The 19790-nt window shown below is 34.0% G+C and overlaps 4 protein-coding genes across 4 annotated transcripts in view; 2 read left to right on the top strand and 2 right to left on the bottom strand.

Moving 5' to 3' along the window:
- LOC136807112 (lysophospholipase D GDPD1-like) overlaps positions 1-19790 on the bottom strand; it is a 186601-nt gene that overhangs the window by 145323 nt on the left and 21488 nt on the right. The window lies entirely within an intron of this gene.
- Positions 2469-8879, bottom strand: LOC136807074 (uncharacterized). The gene is made up of 14 exons (XM_067063641.1): positions 8683-8879; positions 8461-8537; positions 8020-8333; positions 7437-7629; positions 6795-7164; positions 6515-6571; positions 6321-6383; positions 6130-6207; positions 5835-5990; positions 4903-5418; positions 4447-4623; positions 4156-4324; positions 3813-4012; positions 2469-3677 (listed from the first exon to the last, which is right to left on the bottom strand). The coding sequence occupies exons 3-14, from the start codon at positions 8048-8050 to the stop codon at positions 2469-2471; spliced, it is 3219 nt and encodes a 1072-aa protein (XP_066919742.1). The 5' UTR covers positions 8051-8333; positions 8461-8537; positions 8683-8879.
- LOC136807075 (BLOC-2 complex member HPS5-like) lies at positions 11901-18050 on the top strand. The gene is made up of 14 exons (XM_067063643.1): positions 11901-11915; positions 14074-14184; positions 14428-14489; positions 14742-14793; positions 15014-15139; positions 15307-15360; positions 15533-15597; positions 15807-15839; positions 15958-16048; positions 16319-16401; positions 16673-16750; positions 17039-17130; positions 17327-17466; positions 18012-18050. The coding sequence occupies exons 1-14, from the start codon at positions 11901-11903 to the stop codon at positions 18048-18050; spliced, it is 1041 nt and encodes a 346-aa protein (XP_066919744.1).
- LOC136807106 (uncharacterized) overlaps positions 12124-19790 on the top strand; it is a 43228-nt gene continuing 35561 nt past the window's right edge. The window contains exons 1-15 of the mRNA XM_067063671.1: positions 12124-12314; positions 14074-14184; positions 14428-14489; positions 14742-14793; positions 15014-15139; positions 15307-15360; positions 15533-15597; positions 15807-15839; positions 15958-16048; positions 16319-16401; positions 16673-16750; positions 17039-17130; positions 17327-17466; positions 18162-18276; positions 19193-19487. Of these exons, the coding sequence (XP_066919772.1) occupies positions 18226-18276; positions 19193-19487 (346 nt within the window). The 5' untranslated portion in view covers positions 12124-12314; positions 14074-14184; positions 14428-14489; ... (9 more) ...; positions 17327-17466; positions 18162-18225. The remainder of the gene's footprint in view (positions 12315-14073; positions 14185-14427; positions 14490-14741; positions 14794-15013; positions 15140-15306; positions 15361-15532; positions 15598-15806; positions 15840-15957; positions 16049-16318; positions 16402-16672; positions 16751-17038; positions 17131-17326; positions 17467-18161; positions 18277-19192; positions 19488-19790) is intronic.

Here is a 19790-nt window from a genome sequence, read left to right on the forward strand (position 1 = left end):
TAGAGTACAATCTTATAAAGTCTTGTTTCATCGAATTCAGTCCTCAAAACAAAATTTTCATCTTTACGGCTTTCTTTCCTCGAATTTGTTATTATAGCTGTCTAGTATTAGAGTACAATCTTATAATGTCTTATTTCATCGAATTCAGTCCTCAAAACAAAATTTTCATCTTTACGGCTTTCTTTCCTCGAATTTGTATTTATAGCCGTCGAGTATATAGAGTACAATCTTATAATGTCTTATTTCATCGAATTAAGTCCTCAAAACAAAATTTTCATCTTTACGGCTTTCTTTCCTCGAATTTGTTATTATAGCCGTCGAGTATATAGAGTACAATCTTATAATGTCTTATTTCATCGAATTCAGTCCTCAAAACAAAATTTTCATCTTTACGGCTTTCTTTCCTCGAATTTGTTATTATAGCTGTCTAGTATTAGAGTACAATCTTATAATGTCTTATTTCATCGAATTCAGTCCTCAAAACAAAATTTTCATCTTTACGGCTTTCTTTCCTCGAATTTGTTATTATAGCCGTCGAGTATATAGAGTAAAATCTTATAATGTCTTATTTCATCGAATTCAGTCCTCATCAAAACAAAATTTTCATCTTTACGGCTTTCTTTCTTCCAATTTGTATTTATAGCTGTCTAGTATTAGAGTACAATCTTATAATGTCTTATTTCATCGAATTCAGTCCTCAAAACAAAATTTCCAAATTTCCGACCTGTAAAATAACGCTTTTAAGTTTTTAAGAACAGCAGGAGTTCAAAATAAATTTGCATGTCTATTTAATCCCAGGACAGACAGAAAAACAAAACAGTTGGTTTACAAATCTATAACAACGTGATTCCAAGGATTATCTCGAATCCGATATGGTTTTATTTCATTTTCTAAGCAATTAGAAAAATACTATTGTTTACAAAATAAATTTAAGTAAGTTCAAGTAATGCTTCCAATAGCTGTTCTCAAAGGTTACAAGTAAGTTTCAAAACGAAAAATATAATAGCGTATTAGAAATCAACGAAGTTTAAAATGTAACGAATGAAAATGCTTTTTGATGAATCTCTCTCCTTAAAAGAGTTTTCCTACGGTGTCAAATCGTGCTGCCACGATCCTGCAAATGCAATAATATGGCGGAAATCAACGAAAATTCTAACAAGGAAATTCAATAAAATTATATGGATATTGCACACCCAATAACTGTTTAACAAACACCATCATAGCAGATAACGACACCTTACAATGTAGGAGATGTGATAGACTTGTCCATTATGCTTGCTCTGAGCTACCGGCCTATCAGATTCAGCTTTGTCTGCAATATAAAAGCCGGCGCCTCGAATGTGGAAATTGTGTTACAATAAAGCCACTCTTACTTGAGAGGATTAAAACAAGCAGATAAAAGGTTCGTAGTAACATTACAACGAAAAAAGCAGATAAAGATGAACATCATGGATTGAAATTAGGTTTCCACGAGAGAATAACCTCTCTAGAAAGAAAAGTCGATAAGCTAATGAATAAAAAAGACGTCAACAAAGAACGGAACAACAAACGATCTGAAACACAGCTCGACAATACAGAAACAAAAAAACAATCATATGCAGAAGTCACCAAAGAAGATCTACAAAAAGAAGAGGTGACCATAAAAAGTTTCATCAAATCAGTGAACGAAGAGGAGCGTTGGCTCAAATCAACCAAGTACAATATCATGATGCATGATTTAGGTGAAAACAAGAACGAAAATGAAGAAGAGCAACGAGTTGACGACAAAGATTTTATAGAAAGAATGCTGAAACAACAAATGGGTTTCGATGTGACGATAATCAAGGTAAAACGCATAGGTGCTCGTAAAGATGAAATGTATACAAATGAACGATGGAGACCATTAAAAGTTAGTCTCGAGAGTGAAGAGGAAAGGATTAGAATCCTTGCAACAGCCCACAAACTAGATAAAGATGATTTCAGAGTATCAGACGATTTTTCAAGGAAAGAACGCGAGATAATAAAACAATGGCATCATAAAGCAAAAGAAAAAACAGCGAAATAAAAAGACAAGAGTCATATATGGAAAGTGAGAGGTAAGTCCTAGGACTAAACTCTATTTAAAGAAATTTACGACGGAAACAACATGATTATAAGAAGAGCGGGTTAGAGGCCCAGTGTGTGCCTACCCTAACTGTAAAAACTCTATAATCTATAAATTGTAAAGATGTACTGTAAGATTGTTTCATAGAGGTCAATAGATCTGAGAAATACACTTCTATAAATTAAGTTAAATTATTATAGCAAAAAATAAAGTTTAAGTAAAGTTTATATAGCCTTCAAAAATCGTATTCAAAATATTCTTTTAACTTGCTCTTAATAATTTGGCCAGCGAAGCCTCGCGTTCTTAAGAAACAGAACGTGTAAGTACATTTATCATACCAGATGGTTCAATTCAATGTTAAAATGAAAGTTCAAAATCAATGTGTTTATTCTTCACAACAATCAGCGATGTTAATTTTTGCTTCAAACGAGGTTTGCTTTTTCATGTTCCAAACATGAATAAAAAACTGCAAATAAAAATTAAAATGAGTTTGCGACATGAGTTTGGCGGAGCGTTTGATGCATTGTAAAAAGGAGTTGAATTGTTCACAGATTGACGTGTTCATTACGTGGAATCCATTCAAACGGTCACATCGAAAGGTGGAACCGCAAACGTGATTATAACCGTGAAAAATGTCATGGAAAAAACGAGTGCAACAAAAGAAGCCAGATTCACGATTGCGACAGTACTCGTCCAGTTGACATCCAAAGTCATACAAAACAACATCTGGCGGAAGTTCACAAAACATATAAAGAGAAGAAAATGGGTCTTTGCGGCCTTCAGAGAAGGGGATAACGTGGTAACCATAGCAATGGCCATGTAAGGGGCAGAACCAGGCAAACAGATAGCTTGTGCCAGTTTTGCTGACAACAGGAAATTTCTTACTGCATTCAGTTGATGGTTTTGATGCCTGATTCCGCTTATCAATTGGGAAAGATCTTATTTTCCGGATCTGTTGTCCATGGTTGCTAAAATAGTAAGCCCTACCATCGCGTGGAGGGTTGTATGTACCAGAAATAGGATTTGCACCTTCAGGTTTTACGTCATGTGCGTGAACTTCTTTACATTTGTTGCAGCAGTAACGTATCATGTCAAAAATATCTCTTGTGGGAGACTTGTGGACGGTCAAGGAGCTCCTGATTAAAGTAGCAATCTCCATGTTATATGAAGTAAACAACGAAATGAGCTCATGCACTTTCGATAACGATGAAAGCCCAAGAAGTGCAAACTCTGAGGCTTGCAGACAAAACTCGACAATCTCAAAAGGTATAATTGTGTCGACGGAAGACGTTCTTGACAGTTGTTTGTAAACATTGGAGTAAGCCTTTTTAAGATGGTCAACATCTGTTTCATTTCTTTGAGAAGCAAAAGGTTTTAACTCGTCAGGGATGGCCTCCAAGTGCTCAGTCGTATCCTGATCAACTAATTCGGCAAATGCTGTTCTTGCTAACTGGTTTTTCAACGGGCAGCGATCCATAGATCCATAGTACCAAGAGTCTCCGTGGGATGGGTGGTCATAACTTGGCTTCTCAATCGGAGTGACAAACACGTTTTTAAAGTTAGTACCAATTTTGGTTCCGTCACATGCCAATACCTAAGAAATAAAGAAATTGTGAATCAGAAGTTAGGTTACAGTAAATTTCCACATAATTTTGAGGGCAACACTTTTGGTTATATTATTTGTGCAGCGTATCTAAACTACAAAAAACAGATAGTTTTGGATCTTTACCTTGGGATTCTCACCGCAGCCTTTACAACCCATCCGAAAATCAATGTTCATTGCAGAAGCCCATCCAAAAAACCACTTGATGAACGTTTGAAGCGACATGAACGGACGTGGAGAGGATGAAAGCTCGTAATTGTATGTCATTTTTGAAATAAAACCACTGAATGTTCCACTATCAAGCACAGTGTTTACGAACTGCCAACCTAAAGAAAAGGGAGTAAACATTTAGGGAACCATAAAACCGATAATGAAAGATACATCTTCTATAAAATCGTGTTTAATACATCACAATTAAGCACATTAGTACAAGACCGTTTAATGACGCCTTTAACCAAAAAGTTCATACCTAGCTCATACCCAGCACACGTGGAACGCGTTGACCGATATATAGAGTGCTCAGCACCATCCCATTCTTCTCGTTTACCACAAACGCAGTATTTTTCGATGACCTCGATGTCACATGCACTCATCATCGAGTATAACGTGGAAGTACGCTTCTTCTTTTGCCAATAATTCTATGAGCAATGATTTGAAATTGATTTCATAACGAGAACCAGAAAATTCAGCGATCTAAGTGTTTCTACACGCTAAATGGCAATCATACAAGAAGCATATACGCTTAAAAACTATTACCTACCCCACACGAACACTTTTCTGAGTTGGACTGATACAAGGAGCCAGTTTCAGGAATTATTCTTGCTTTGAAATTCTTTTTCAATGTTTCACACGTGCTGTCAGAGCTGACATTTATTTTGCTCGGCGAATTTTTGTGGAAGGTCCATAAACCACTTTCGACATCGAATACTTCTTCCAACTTTATGATAAGAAACAAGAAATTTATTGAAAAAATAATATGAAAAACAATCAACCTTAGTAGCCCATTATCCCAATGAAAACGTTCAACTCTTTTCAGGTTACTGAAAAACAAAATCAATTTGCCACGGCCTGATAACCCCTGATAACTTTATTAGTCTCATTAAATTCAAACCAATCAGAAATAAAGGTCATGTAGTAAAGTTCATAAAAGTTTCGAGTAAAAGCGTGATTTGACTTCAAAATTTATTTTTTGCAACCTGTGTATTGAACTACTCACTTTTTCTGTCGGGATAACAAATTCTGTGAAGTCTTTTAATTCATCGTCTGGTTCATCAGCAGGAATCTCTCGAAAGCGTCTGAATTCCTTTAAATGAACACATCCGCATTCGGGAGATGAAAGAGACGAAAGCTTCCGACTTTTACCACCTTGGCCAAAGTTACACGATCCTGATTGACAACTGACCATCAGACGACCAAGATTAGCAGTTACGTGAACGAAGGACACCGAACCATCAGAACCTACAACGGAGTATTTTTCGATGCCAGATTTACTACGCAGCATAACAACTTTATCTTCGACTCGAGTTTTGCCTTCTGCCACTATTGCATCGTCAATGATTTTGTCATCGGAGTTGTTTATACTTTTGATAAGTCTTTTATGGAGGCAGACTTTTGAAGTAGACTTCTTGCCAACAGAAAAACCTGTTGTCAGCGTGGATGTTTGACAGGTGCATGACATGTGCAGTGACCCGTCGTCGAAATTTGTAAAGGTGACGTGAACAAATTCTTTGGGCTAGAAAGAGACAAAGTGATTATACAAATAACTACAAACATTACCCCCGCCTTCTTAAACAAACTCTTCCTTCTTTTGCACATGACTTGGAAAGAAAAAGTCCTCCCAAAACGATGGACAGCGGCAGAAGGTGTTTACGAAGAACAAAGATTCACACTTGACCAGTTTCGACTTATATCTCTACTCGATGTGAATACGGAAAAATCTTCTTTGGGGCTATGGCTAAAAGGGCATTGCGAAAGGTTTTGTCAACAAGTCGGTTCAAAAGGCTTGTATTCCAGGTTTACCAGGTTGTTGCGTAGTAAATCTGGCATCGAAAAATAGATATAACTAATAAGTGCAGATTCCACATATCAAACTTTTCATGAATAAATATCACAAAAAAGCGACAGAAATTCAAAAGAAGACATTTTTACCAAGAAGTTTCCGGTTTTTTCATGAAAAGCGTTCATGCAAACAACTTGCTGACGATCTGTAAGAACTCTCCAGAAAATGGATCCACGATTAATCAATTCCGAGCAATAAAATTTGAAGAGAGAAGTTACACGGGGTGATGCTTGTTCGAGCTGGAGCTAAAAACAAAGTAAGACAATTAAAAAATTGTGATGAAGAGATTACATTTTCCTTAACGAACAGAATTGAAAAATTTGAACTAAGTAATGCTAAAAAGGACATTATTACTCATAACTTCGGTAAAACAAAAGATCATACAAAATTTTCTTCTTTGGTAGGTGTATGTGCTATTTCAGTATCTTCATTTTCATTCCATCCATCTTCAAACGTTTGGCTCTGAGAGTAACAAATGATTTTCAATTAAAACATAGCGTTAAACTTAAGTGAACCGACAAACTCAACACTCCAACGCAACTCCCCAAAACATCAAAAGAATTCAAATGACGTACTTCCATTTGATCGGAGGAATCAACTGAAGAATCCTCTAAATGAGCATGACTTGAATGTGCTTCCTAAAAAATTAATGAAAAAAGTGCTTTATCAATCTTGTAAATGATCGACTTTTTCTAGCACAAACATAGTTAGCTTCGAAACAGAAGCATTTTACAGCGAGAGTCTGATTTAGGAAAATTAAAATCATTACTTGTCGAGTGGATCCTTCTCGTGAGTTTTCATTATTCTCCAGGAAAGATTTGGTTACCTAAATGAAATTGATGGTTAGAGATATCAATAAACTCGCACACAAATTAACGAACCTGAAGAAATTCTCCTCGTTACTCTTGATTCATCGCCAAGTGTACTCCAAAATGTGCGATTATTATTATTATTATTAAAATAGGATCATTCTTTTAAATCAGTTGTTACATAACTACAGCAAAAATCAATATGAGAAATCAGTAAAAAACTAATTCTGAATTAAAAACCTTTCTTCTCTTGCTTGTTTGAGAGATAACATGCGGTAAATCAGTGGGGTGACCAGTGATATGTGATAATGTTGACGAAATGACATAACCAGCGCAGTCTGCATTTTCAAACGCCTTGATAATTATATTTCTTGGTGATTTTGGTTTGGATGCAGATGGTAAGCGATCCTGATATCGAACCACTTTGACAGGTTTCCCATCCCAAGAATAATAATGGAAGTTGGGCAGAGAGTTCACGACAGCAAATTGTTGACTGATGCTTGGAGTCTCAATGTCATTCCATATCAGTTTATGGTTGAAGGAAGGTCTAAAGTCTGTCAATGAGGACTCAAGTTCAGATTGATGTTCTTTCGGGAAGCTGAAGCAATACCTAAACAAAGCGTAGGTGCAACGAATATTATGAATCGTGTGATTAGCTTAATGGAACTTATAATCTTGTATCCCTGTTAATGATTATCAATGATTATCAATGAAATAGAGAATATCGCACTTGCAAACAAAGGCTTATAGTACAATTAATCAAATATGAAATATGAGGGGTAAGTTAACAATAATATCTTTCACACTCATCGGGTAAACATTGACGAAAAAGAATTCAAAAAGTGTTTTGTTTTCAACATAATAATCCTCATCGTAAGAAACCTTTGTGAACTTCGATCTTTTTCATCACGAACGTCTCTCCATTTCTGTTCTTTTCTCAGGCAAAGAGCAAAGACTCCAAGCATCTTGATGCCATCTTGTTGCCAGAGGCTGTCAGCCAAAACTTTCAGACATTGGTCAATTGAATCTTTATCATCGTAGACTTTTCTTTTGAACGCATCATACCTGGGATGATCTTAAGATAATCGTAAAGGAAAAACAAGTTCAAAACGAAGTTAGTTTATCAGTGCAAATGTAATTAAGAAGCGTCATAGGTTGTACATACATTTTCCACTCTCGTCATGTCCTGTTTGTTATCAGTAATGTCATGTCAAGTATCAAGTGAGATGTTTACGTCAATGTCTAAATGGGTAAAGTAAAAAGAATAGCTTTAATATCAACTATCAACCGCGGGCTAATGATTCAGGACTTGATAAACTAAGAAATTCTAGTTGATAGTATTTGATAATTCAGATTGGAGAAGCAATAACCAATAGGCTTAATTTGAAAAACAACAAGATTAAGCAGGATTAAGGACTAAAATACTCAGCTATCTACTTGATAACATACGAGGCTTAAACTATACCTTTTGATCTTTTGTTTTGGAACATACTCATGTTTCTTTTGCGCTTCAATATTATATCTTGGGCTGAATAGCAGCATATCGGTATGTGGATCTCCCCGAAGATTTTTTTGCAGTTTTATCAAGCCCACGTCATCCATAAAACCATGAAAATTTCCGGATTCAAAATAGTAAACACAGGTTTTCCCACTAGCAAGCTTAACAGCCAAAGAAAAGAAAGTACCAGAGCAGATGTCATAGCTGGCCAATGTCAAAAAGTCCTGTTCAAGTTTAGTCATTGGTTTTCTAGGAGCAAGTATCTTCGCATCTTCTAGTTCCTATAATATTGTGTGAAAAATATTTAGACTTAAGTAACCGTTAAAAATAACCATTTAAATAGCAATGATTTTAGATATAACGCTTAAAATGCTCACATAAAAAAAGATTAAGACATTATAACTTTACCTTGACAGCAGACTTGTATAATGAAATCGCTTCACTGGACATTGCAATATTATTCATCGCTTTCTTAATGATTGGATCTAAAATGACAAAGGTCTTCAAATGTATGTTTTGTTTTCGCCTTTATATTCAGCTAATCTTTATTTGGAAATTCAAAGACGAATCTATATTGCTTCAATAATAACTAAAGCTCATGGAGAAGTACAGCTAAAAAAAAAGACATACTGGTTTCTTCATCTGATACTGGGTCACCAAGGTCTACATTATGAAATGCTGATGCTGATTCTGATTGTTCCATCTTTTAAAAGAGAATATTTATTCAATATAATGAAACTTGAAAAGGTCATTGGAAAAATCATTGATATGCAGACTCCCTTCAATTAGCTTTCAAAATAAAAAATAAGTTCGACCCAAATATTGAAAGTTTTCTTGGAAAAAAGTTGTGTTTTTTATAATCAAGTCAATTTAGAAATGAAAAGACAAAAGAATTTTGGAGGAGACAACATGGTAAATTTCTTTCAGACACATAGACATATGACAACAACTCAATCTCAAATACCTGCACCAACACTTCAAAGAAAGTGAAGAAGAAAACTTCCAATTCAGAAGCAAAATGAAATTGGTAAAAAAGCAAAATTTATGTTTGCTAGAAAGATAACGAAGATTCTAAATTAAAGCAAAAAAGCAGTGGTTGTCAAAATGTCTATCTTACCCCCTTGAATATTTCAAAATAACAATTGGAACTTCTAAAAATTTCTTCAAACATTTGGAATTAAACAAGCTTATTTATATCATTTCAATCTCTTTGGTAAAAAATATTGTGAACCTTTGAAGAAATTTTGGTGCTTTGATTAAAATTTAATTTGTACTAGTAATCTCATGGTTATAAGGGAAATTCGGGATAAATTTCCCGAGGTCAATTTTGAAATTTTTTGAAATTTCCCGAGTGCAACGAGGGAAATTTAAAACATTTCGAAATTTGACCGAGGGTAATTTATCCAGAATTTCACGAAAACAAGCATGGGATTCCTGGTTAATCTCATGGTTTGGATTGAAATTCTAACAATTTTGAAAGACGTCAATTTAACACTGGAAATCAATCTGAAAATTTAAAAAGAGGTCTCAAAAAAGTCATAGAAACGCGAATCGAGTTTTAATTGGATAGTATTCCATTTACTTTAAGCCTTTGAAGTTAGTAAGAAAGTCGAAAAAGGTGATGAATTTCCAAACGATGAAAATTTCACTTTTGCGGGAAATTACAAAATCTAGAAGGGAAATTACAAAAGCTAGGAGGGAAATTACAAGTTCGCGGGAAATTACAAATTAACCTAAGCAAAAACGTCAATCGAATTTCAATCAACCATGAGATTATGACAATAATATATTTTGATGTCTTAACATCGTCATCAGGTATAAATGAGACAAAATGATAAGTTAAAAACAGTAAAAATGCTATAAAAACAATAACATTAATGACTAATGACAAGTCTTAAATGTTAATTGAAAGTTCAATGACTTTTATATAAAGTGCCTCTAGGGCCATAAATGTTACTCTGATTTGTTCGTTTTGCAAAAATTTGTACTTCATCAATTGTAAGTGCATTTCCACTGGAATGTTTGATCTCTTGTGTTCTTAAAAATGCAATTGATTACAGGAGATTTTTCCAACATAACATGCTTGACAGCGGGAACGAATAATTTGGTGCTCCACTTTCTATCGATTTCTGAAAAGTTGCCTTAAATGATGGTTAAGTTTATTTAAGGTGCTTATAAATCTCACCAATGCAATTTTAAAAGCATCTCAGTGTCCTTTCAAACTGATCTGTTACTTTATTCTTCTTGTCTCACTCATCGTTATCTCCTTGCTCGGGATAGGGTTTAAAATTATTTCCAAGGTTTTAGGAATGATCGGTACGTAAAACGAAGATATATAATGATTCTTCTGAAGTAAAGATACGGAAAACAAAGGTGGATAATAATTCTTCTGAAGTAAAGATTTCGCCTTCTCAATACTTGTTGTCAATATTTCACCCTCTTTGCTGCATGCATTTCTTATTCAATAAATATCTTTGGCACCACAAATCTTTTTTTACTTCTTCGATGCTAGCGAAATGGCATATCTATGAATAGGATACTGCCACTTTCTGTTGTTTATCATTTCATATGGTGGACAATGCTTGAACATCCAACCCCTTGAAAAAAAACAACTCAAATCAAACTTCTTACAAAATTGCAAAAAAATTATAGCCCCCTTCTGGAATTTCATTTCTTGGGAGAACAATGTCATGCAAACAACCAACAGCTAAAATTTGTTCTTGGGCTCAATTCCAGTTAAAGTCCATTACAGGGGGGTGGACGACAGCAAAATTCTGAGGCAAAATGTTTTTTTGAAATTCCTGGATTTCCAATACAAAAGCAATAGCTGTTTTGGCTTAGGCTACGGTCTTTTGAATAACTAATTACTCCACAACAGTTACCTAGAGACAAGATAATTTATCATGTTTTTATTGGCTGAGGGAAAGTAATGTATGTGGAGTAATTAGTTATTTAAAAGACTGTTGCATTCGCCAATACATCTATTGAAGATTTCCAATACAAAATCAATTTTTTGGCAGAAAAATCTGGAATTTCAGATACTTTTTTTCAAAATTTTGACAAATTATGTGAAATTTGCAAGCCGGTTCAAATAAAAAATTGAGTGGAATTTCCGAAGCATTTTGAATAATTGACTGGATTTCCGAGTGCTTTTTTTATCTGAAAATTCCTGGCGTCCACCCCCTATATCAAATTTTTTCTAGAAGAGCCCATATACAATAATAAGATGCCCAGCCAGTAGTGCATTATAATTAAAAATTACTGTATTAAAAAGTACCATTTTAGTTTTCATTAATTCCTTTAGATGTCATGCTAGATTCTTTGCTTTAAAAGTCAAGTAAATAATATGTAGCTTGTAGGCGATTACAACGGTCTAATTGAATGAATGAGCTAATTACTATCAGCATAAATTTTTTTGTAAATGATACATGCCATGTAATTGATTTTTCTCTTACAACACAGCTATTGCATAGAGAAAAATGATTTACATAGATTGTAGAGATTAGTATTTGTGCTGCTAGTAGTCACTCAATAGACGGGCACATTCAGCAAAGCCAAAAAGTCAAGCACTTTATATAATTTACTTCGCTTGTAAGCAAAGAGCATCCATTAATCTTTAACAAACTTTTTAGCTGGTAAGCTGACTAACTTTCCCCAAGATGGAAGGGAACGTGGAAGGGAAGGGCAGGGTCCACCTAGAAAGGACTGAAAAGGATGATGTTTTTTTGCCATCATTTTGTTATGTTATCAATGACTGAGTGGGAAACTGAATCATACCTGATCTTGGATAAATAATTGATGAATGCTGATAGAATTCTTCAATTTGTTTGCTGTTAGATTCTGATTAGATGGCTGTACAGCAGGTACCGGCTAACAAAGTTCAAGTGTAGAGGATGTACCAGTATTACTTTTCAGAAAAATATTTCCTAGTCACCGGAGCTTCTCTACCATTTTTAGATTCCCGCCGTTGGGTATCGGGGATAATTACCGATATTAATCCGAATCGGTTAACATCGGGAAGAAAAATCTATTTATAGCACTTGCAGGATTCTTTAGCGGAACTGACTGATCTTTTACGCTTTTACCAAAATTGATCAGAATTGATCTCGTGTGCTGCATAGAAGAATTTGCTTGGCACCACCAGGTTGCTGCTACTTGATATTTCTTAGTATGCCTATTTCTCTATGGATTCTTCATTTATTTTGACTGTTTTTAAAAATCATTCTGATGTCAAAAAGTCCATCAAAAAGACCTCAATCAAAGTAAGTATTTTTCCGGGGGGGGGGGGGGGGGGGCTACTAGGCTAGGGTTGCAAGCTGACAGGGGGTGCCGCTCGACCTTCGGACCCTTACCGAGACTAAAAAGGAGATAAAAGAGGAAAATTTTGTGAATTTTACGACTGTTACCGGGACAAATTTGACCAATTTTGACCAAATTTCGATCTTTCTGGTGGTAATAAGTTGAAATTGTCGTACTTCTCCCATACCTACGGCAGTCATCAAAAAAATGCTCTGTTCGCGTCGCAACGGGTGTTAAAAAAGTTCATGCGGGAGGATGGGCGGTCAAAAACATTCCCAGGTTTTTTTTAATCACGCCCAGTAACTCACAGGGGCGGGTGGTAACGCGAGCAAAACAATTTTTTGATGGTCGTCAGAGCAATTGAGAAAAAAGCTATACTTTGATTTTTCTATCAACAGTGGGGCTGGAACATCGATTTTTGAGGATTACGATTTTACCAGCTTTTTAGCGATTTTTGCCTCACTAACCCAAATCTCGCAACCTCTTTATCTTAAAGGATGATCGAAATTAGAGTTTTTCAGCGTTCCGAAAAAAACGCAAAGCAGAAATTTTTTCATCTTCACAGGATCGATTCTCAACAACAAAATACATTATTTGGTCTTTGGGTTTGTTTCTGACGTTTTTCCTTCAAAGAATATCGATCACTTTCCTTTTCCCCTTGAGCGCGCGAGAAAAAAATGATTAGCTCGCATTCTCGCGCGGGCGAATAAAGATGAGGCGACAATCTTGCACTGAGGGTCTTACTTAGTTTCCGCCCTATTTTGCGCCCACCATAGAATGGTCCAAATACGGGGGTATTCCAAGTGATAAACGATGTCGTTCTGTAAGTGTTTTATTTTCTGATAGATACAAATAGTATATTGAATACTATTAACTTATTTATTTAAATATTTTTGAACCCAAATTCAAATATCTGGTTAAATAAAAAACAAATGACAGCAGTTCTGTTTTTCCCTCAAACCCCCGGGAAAAGTTTTTTTGCCGACTTAGCTATTTTACAAATTTCGGAAAAGAACTCCCATAGGAATTCCGATTCATAACCCGATTGGTTCATTCCAAGAAAGTCATAATGGCAGATAATTTTAAAAGTTTCTCTGAGTAAATGTGTGTAATTTATTGATGTTGATGGCTTGTTGATTCTTTAAAGAAAAAAGATAACAGGTATAGCTTTTTCTAATCCTGGAATATCGAGGTTCCAGCTACACTGATCAAGAGAGCCTTGTAAACATTCCAACAACTTACATCGAAATGATCTATTGCAGCTCAGTCTACCATTTTTAGCACGGCCTGAGGATTGAGCCGAGACGCTCCGCGCGGGTGAAAAACTTCAATCTGTCAATCATTTTCTCAAACGAAGAGGACGCGAAGCGATTCTAGCTTTACGATAACGCTGCGGATATCATCAGTGGATAGTATTCAATTATCATTATACCTTTATTTTCATTCCTAGAGCTTTTGCAAAAAAAAAGGAAGAATAGAAAAGTTGTATTTTTTACTGCTCTAGTCACATACTGAATTTGAATAAATGGTGTTTTTTTTTGCAAACTTCAAAAGACTGATTTTTGTCCTGCTATTGTGGGACTTTAGCTTAAGTGCTTTTGCGTGCAGCATAGGGTACAAAGTCCAAATATGTGTTTCCCGTAATTTTTGTATGAAGAATTAGTATTATACTGTAAGTTGTAATTTCTGTTTCACAATCGATCTCCTCCATTTTCTTTTTAGTACAATTGTTTCGCCACTTCAAAGAGCTACATTTGTTTTGGAGCAAGTACTGGTAGTACTTATGTTTATGGTAGGAGTAATGGAGAACTGCTCCGGTTCTTTGGCAATAAGGTAAAGTTTTTAGTTTTTAATTATTAAATGGATCCTCATTTCTTGGTTGGTGTATTTAGAAGTGATCAGGTGCAGTGGGGTTTCCTCATCGAATTTTAACATTTTCTGATGTCTTGAAGACAAAAAAATATGCTTAGCGCTTTAATATTGAGATATTCTATATCCTAAGTTAAAATTTTACAGATTTAGAACCTCTAATGACCATATCTTTTTTGTTTTTATTTCTTATCAATCTCATTTCAGGTTCATGGTATAGTAGGATTGTGTTTTTCTCCTGATGAAAAGTATATTACAGCTGCTGACAGGTTGATAAATTTACATTGTTAACAAACTTTGTTCTTAAATACAAATTTTGTTGTTAGCACATCAATTGTGTCAAAGCTAATTGTGTCAAAGCTTAGGATGAGCAAAAAAATGATCTTAGCAAGTGAACTTTTTTTATGATTTTAAAAGTTTTTTAGTCATTTATGATCTGATAGGTAAATGATGGGCTACAAAATGTTTATTGTAAGCTGCAATTTTTATCATGGGTTATAGTATTGATTTATTTTTCCTAGAACTGGAAATGTGACTTGTTGGGAAATAACCTCTCAGAATTATGATTTCAAGGTATAAATATTGGTGTTTTTTTTATCAATTACTGTTGCTGCTTTATTTGTGACAAAGGACTTTAAGTATAATAGAAACAAAATTCAAATTGACAGGATCAGAGCAATTTGTTTAGACTTCTGTATTTTGGAATATTTTGATACATTTCATTCGTACATTCCAGTCAGTCATTAATAAAAGCTTTGTATAGAAATGTTCCAAATGTGTTTTGTCATCCTAGATCATCAAAGAATTTATTGAATTTGACGGGACAACTATCACATCAATGTGTTGGGATGAATACTCTTCAAAACTTTTTGTTGGTAATTCAAAAGGACTAATCATGGGTTTTGCTGTTGGTTTTGCAGTAAGAGTGATTTTTTTTATCACATGGTTATTTACTAGCTCCAGTTAAATATTTTAAATTGCTATTTTTCAACATTGAAATACTTAATGTTAGTCAGTATAAGTTACTTATTATGTTATTAAATTATATATTATTGAGAATTGAGATGCTGGAGTTTCTTTCTTTAGGCATTTCATAAATTGGAAGTGATTCGAAAAGCTGGTGACCCAATTGTTCAGATGGTAAGTTTGATGCACATTCACATCTTCAAACTCAAACTCAAACTGCCTTCTTCTTTATGATCAATCCTGCTACAAGATCTTGATTTCAATACAGTATGTTTAAGGTTTATCTTTTGCAATACTTTTTTTAAGTAAATGATTTATATATTTCTCTGTTTTTTTATCTTTCAAGGATGTATGTAATGGTAAATTGGTTGTTTCAAGTACAACCAAAGCAATCCTATGTTTACTTGAAAGGTTAGATATTCCTTCCTGATTTTAAATGTCATCACCCTGTCCAAAGTCATCACCTTTCTCGTCCAAAGTTAAACTTTTACCAAAAATTTAGATATTCAACCACGTAAAATAGAAAAAGAATAGGTAGAAACTGCTTTTTATTGTACATCTCCAATATGCATCACACAATTTAAAATTTTTCAATCAGCTGTTATTATCTTTCATTTTAGGTCTCAATTTTGTCAGATTGGTACAAAACCAAGGTAAATTTTATAATTAAATTGATTGCTATAGAATGTTTTTTATTGTGAGTCACTCTGTTTTTAGTAATTACTTGCTGCACACCATCGTAGTAATAGTACCTATTTTTTTAATTTTTAGAGATGGTCTGTATGGAACTTGTTTTCTTAAAGCCAGACCAGAGAACCAACCAGTTATTTATTCTGCAAGACCTGGCTCAAGGCTTTGGGAGGTATATATTTTATATTTTCACTAAGCTGCAGTATAATCAAAGTGTATCTCTCTTAATCATAATATCCTAATCGTAAATTAAAAATGGGTTTACCTTTTTCTACCAATTGTAGGATAGACCCAGATATGTAAAGTAATCCTTTTTTCATAACTCTATGAAATATCTTTGTCATCGTTCAACGTATCTTACCATGTGCTTAGGCACCACTGCGCAAGTACAAATTTGAGAAAATTATATTATAATAAAGACACACTTCTCATTATATCTAAGGTTGATTTCAATGGTCAAGTCTTGGCAACTCATCAGTTCAAAGAATCACTTAGTACTCCACCAACACCTCTTGTCACCAGCAGGTTAGTATGTTAGATATTAAAAGAATTTGACTGTTTTTATTATGAAGCCTAACTTCAATAGCTTATTGAACTAGTGAACCACTGAACATTATTTAAAAAAAGTTATTTAGCACCAAATTTAAAGATCGATTTGTCTTTACAATGAATGAAGCAAAAATTTATTAAAAGTTTCATTTTGTTTCAAGGTTTCGCATTCTTTCGGACAGAATCACTCAAAGCCAGTCAATTAAAGCTCTTGCACCAACTTTAACTAATTATTTTTTTTCTTCAGAGAATTGAAATTTCATCCATCAAACACGGTCTGGAACTCACCTCAAGGCTTTAACTTTCCAAAACTATGTCCGCTCATGTAAGATAAATTTGTCTAGTATATTCACTAGCATTTTATATTTGAAATAATAACAAAAAGCTATTCTCCTGAAAAACTGTGAGATGGTTGCTCTTTATTGGGAATTAATCACTCAATCGACTGTTTAAAAATGGATTTGAACTGTAAACAAGCTTTTAGGTTAAGAAAAAAATGTTGTTCCTTTTCTTCCAGTATGAAGCAAGAAACAAATATTTGCCTTTGATGGATTATTTTACCTTAAGTGTTTATATCAGAATAAGTTTCACTGTGAAAATATTTTGTTTTTAGGAATCGTTATTTGGTGACTTGGTCCAGTCTCGGTATTTATATGATTGATCCATCCATTGGTTCAATTGTCGCCTGGAACGATCAAATAAAAGGTGATTTTGCACTTTTTCTTCCTTAAAGTATTTGAAAATGTGTATGAATGATGGTGTTTTTTGTGATTAGATTTATCTTAATGCTTTTGAATGAAAAAGATTATCAAGAAAGATAATTTCTGTTTCATTAGGTTTGATTAGTCTTCTTCATTTTGAGAGAAATCTAATTTTAATTCTAAATTTAATTTTTTGTTAGATATTCTTGATGTGTGTTGCACGCAAAACTCCATTTACGTACTACATCATAATGGTGCTCTAACCGAAATCGTTCTGATGGATGTGAAAGAGTGTTTATTGGAACTTCGAAAGCTTGAAGAATGGATGAAGATTGCCGAGGTAGGTTTCATCACTTCAGAGTTTTCTAAACTTATTGGGACGTTTTTATTAAGGGGAGTTCAAATATATCGTTCGGAAATTCGGAAAAAACTCAACAACTTCATAGTTATAAGATATTTTTTCCGATGCTAATCAAAAATAGTGTGACATTGTAAAAAATGCTCAAAATCAACTTTTTGGAATAACTCTTCATATTTTTTGAGTCAGCCATAGAGATTTCACAGGGTAATAGACCTCAACGTGGAGATATGATTTAAAAATTTTTTTTTTGTTATTTGAGTCAAAATTGTGGCTGCAGTTCAAAAATTCTAGTTTTTTTTCAAGTGTAATGCCACACGATATTGAAAAGTGATCTCTGAATGGGACCTTCTAGACTTGAAAGAAGAAAGGCTGAATTTTCCAAAAAGTGTTAAATGTACATACTTTTGCGTTGCTAAATTTACTTTTTTGTGGCTTTTTTGTCAGCCACATATTCTACTCACACTTCATGCTTTAATATATTCAAGTTGAGAGTAAGCCACAAAATTCCGTTCTTTTTGCAACAGGTAGATAAATTATTCAGCTTAACCATGGATGTATTTTGACATGTAAGCCACATGAAGGCCTCATTCTATGAGCAAAATAGTGGATGACATCAAAAATGTCACAAAACAGGGGTTAATTTTTGATTAGCATCTTCCGTCACTTGGTTTTAGGTATCGCTACAACAGGAAGAAGGGATTTTGAAAAGTGTGGAACAATTTTTATCAATAGGATTTGATGATGTTTTTACAAAGACTAAAGGAGGACGAACAAGCGAACACTGAAAAGGTACACTTTCAATTCAAAAACTGGAAGCTTTATTTCTCTGTATTTTTTATATATTTATAATGTGTGTCATCATTTTCATAATGACATATAGTAAGTCTCGCCCTCTACTTGATTAAATGAGTACTCTTGATTAAACGATGTCTGTTTCGTTTCAACTTTCTCATTATTATATCAAAATATAAAAAGGTATTAAACTCATTCAAATGTACATTAGAAGTCCCCCCCCCTTTTTTTGGAAAGTTAGAAAATTGTTTAAAAATTGTTTGTACTAGTAATCGTATGGTTTGGAGTGCAATTAACGATTAATCACGAGTAACAAAGGAGAAAATAGTAAATTACAGTATTTTCTCCTTTGTTACGAGTGATTAATCGTTAATTGCACGACAAAACATACAATTCCGAGGTAATCGTCAGTAAATAATCATTAGTAATAAATCATAGTTTTTTTAGAAAAAGGGAAAATTTTTGACATTCGAATTGCTATGCAACTTATGTACACAAAGCGAATTTTTGAAGTATGAGGACTAAATTCATAAAAAAGCATGATCCGAAAAGCGAAAAATGTAATTCAAGAGTGCGAAAAGTGGTAATAGTGCAATTAACGATTAATCGCACTCCTCTAAACCAATCAGATTCGAGTAATTTTGCATGGCTGACGATTATAAGTTTAAGAACGAGATAATATACCTAGATCCAATTAAGATATTTTGACAAAAGTAATAGTAAAAGTAATAAATTTTCCAGTATGAAATACTAGTTTGTGTCGGTTTGACGGCTTCAAAGTTTGAAATGACAACATTTTCAAGATAATTCCTTATCCTTATTCCTTTATTCATTAAACCAAATCAAGGATTAGGGAAATGTCTTTCATATCTTTCATTATCATACCATAAAAAAATTCTTATGGTGTTATTAGAGTGATGTCATTACGGAGTTTGAAGAGTTCATCCAGCGAGTGGAGAAATGTCACATTGAAGTGCGTACGCTGGTCCAAGAACGTCTCAACCAACTCAAGTTGAACGCAAGCGATGAAAATGTACGCCCACCCGACGATCAAGATGAAAGTGGAGATGAAGTCAGGTCAACTGTTACTTCTTTAAGCGGAATAAGCGAGACTAGTAGTAAAATCAGTTTGACTCGATTAGCTGACATGAAAGATAATCTTGTACAGAAAGCTGCCAATGCAATGGTTTCCAAAGTTATGAAGACTGGTAAGACTTTGTCTTTTGCTGTTTTCGAAATCTTTGCACTCTTCTTTGCACTCTTGATTTGTGTCAAGTTTATATATAAAACTGAGAAGTTTTGACCAAATACCTCAGTCTCGTTACATTTAAATATTGGATATTTTGTCAGTCAACACCTTACATAGCAAGTCAAAATGTAACGTAAATCTTTTGCGAACTTTTTATAATCACTGTGATTGACTTTGAATTAAAAAGGTCAGAAAATAATCTCTCTTCTTCTGCCAACAACTTTTAATCACTGTGATTGACTTTGAATTATATATAATAAAT

The sequence above is a fragment of the Clytia hemisphaerica genome, unplaced genomic scaffold (genome assembly GCF_902728285.1).
Source record: "Clytia hemisphaerica strain Z4C2 unplaced genomic scaffold, Clytia hemisphaerica genome assembly, whole genome shotgun sequence".
NCBI classification, from domain to species: Eukaryota; Metazoa; Cnidaria; class Hydrozoa; order Leptothecata; family Clytiidae; genus Clytia; species Clytia hemisphaerica.

What these genes read in the sequence shown, in the direction of transcription:
- LOC136807074 (XM_067063641.1), bottom strand. Translation starts at nt 8,050, where the DNA reads ATGAGTATGTTCCAAAACAAAAGATCAAAAG. An exon ending in ATTCCTCCGATCAAATGGAA is followed by an intron (nt 6,208 to 6,320) that starts GTACGTCATTTG and finishes TGTTACTCTCAG; the next exon opens with AGCCAAACGTTTGAAGATGG. An exon ending in AAAAAACCGGAAACTTCTTG is followed by an intron (nt 5,419 to 5,834) that starts GTAAAAATGTCT and finishes GTCTCTTTCTAG; the next exon opens with CCCAAAGAATTTGTTCACGT.
- LOC136807075 (XM_067063643.1), top strand. An exon ending in GTGACCCAATTGTTCAGATG is followed by an intron (nt 15,361 to 15,532) that starts GTAAGTTTGATG and finishes TTATCTTTCAAG; the next exon opens with GATGTATGTAATGGTAAATT. An exon ending in AATGGATGAAGATTGCCGAG is followed by an intron (nt 17,467 to 18,011) that starts GTAGGTTTCATC and finishes TTTTTGCAACAG; the next exon opens with GTAGATAAATTATTCAGCTT.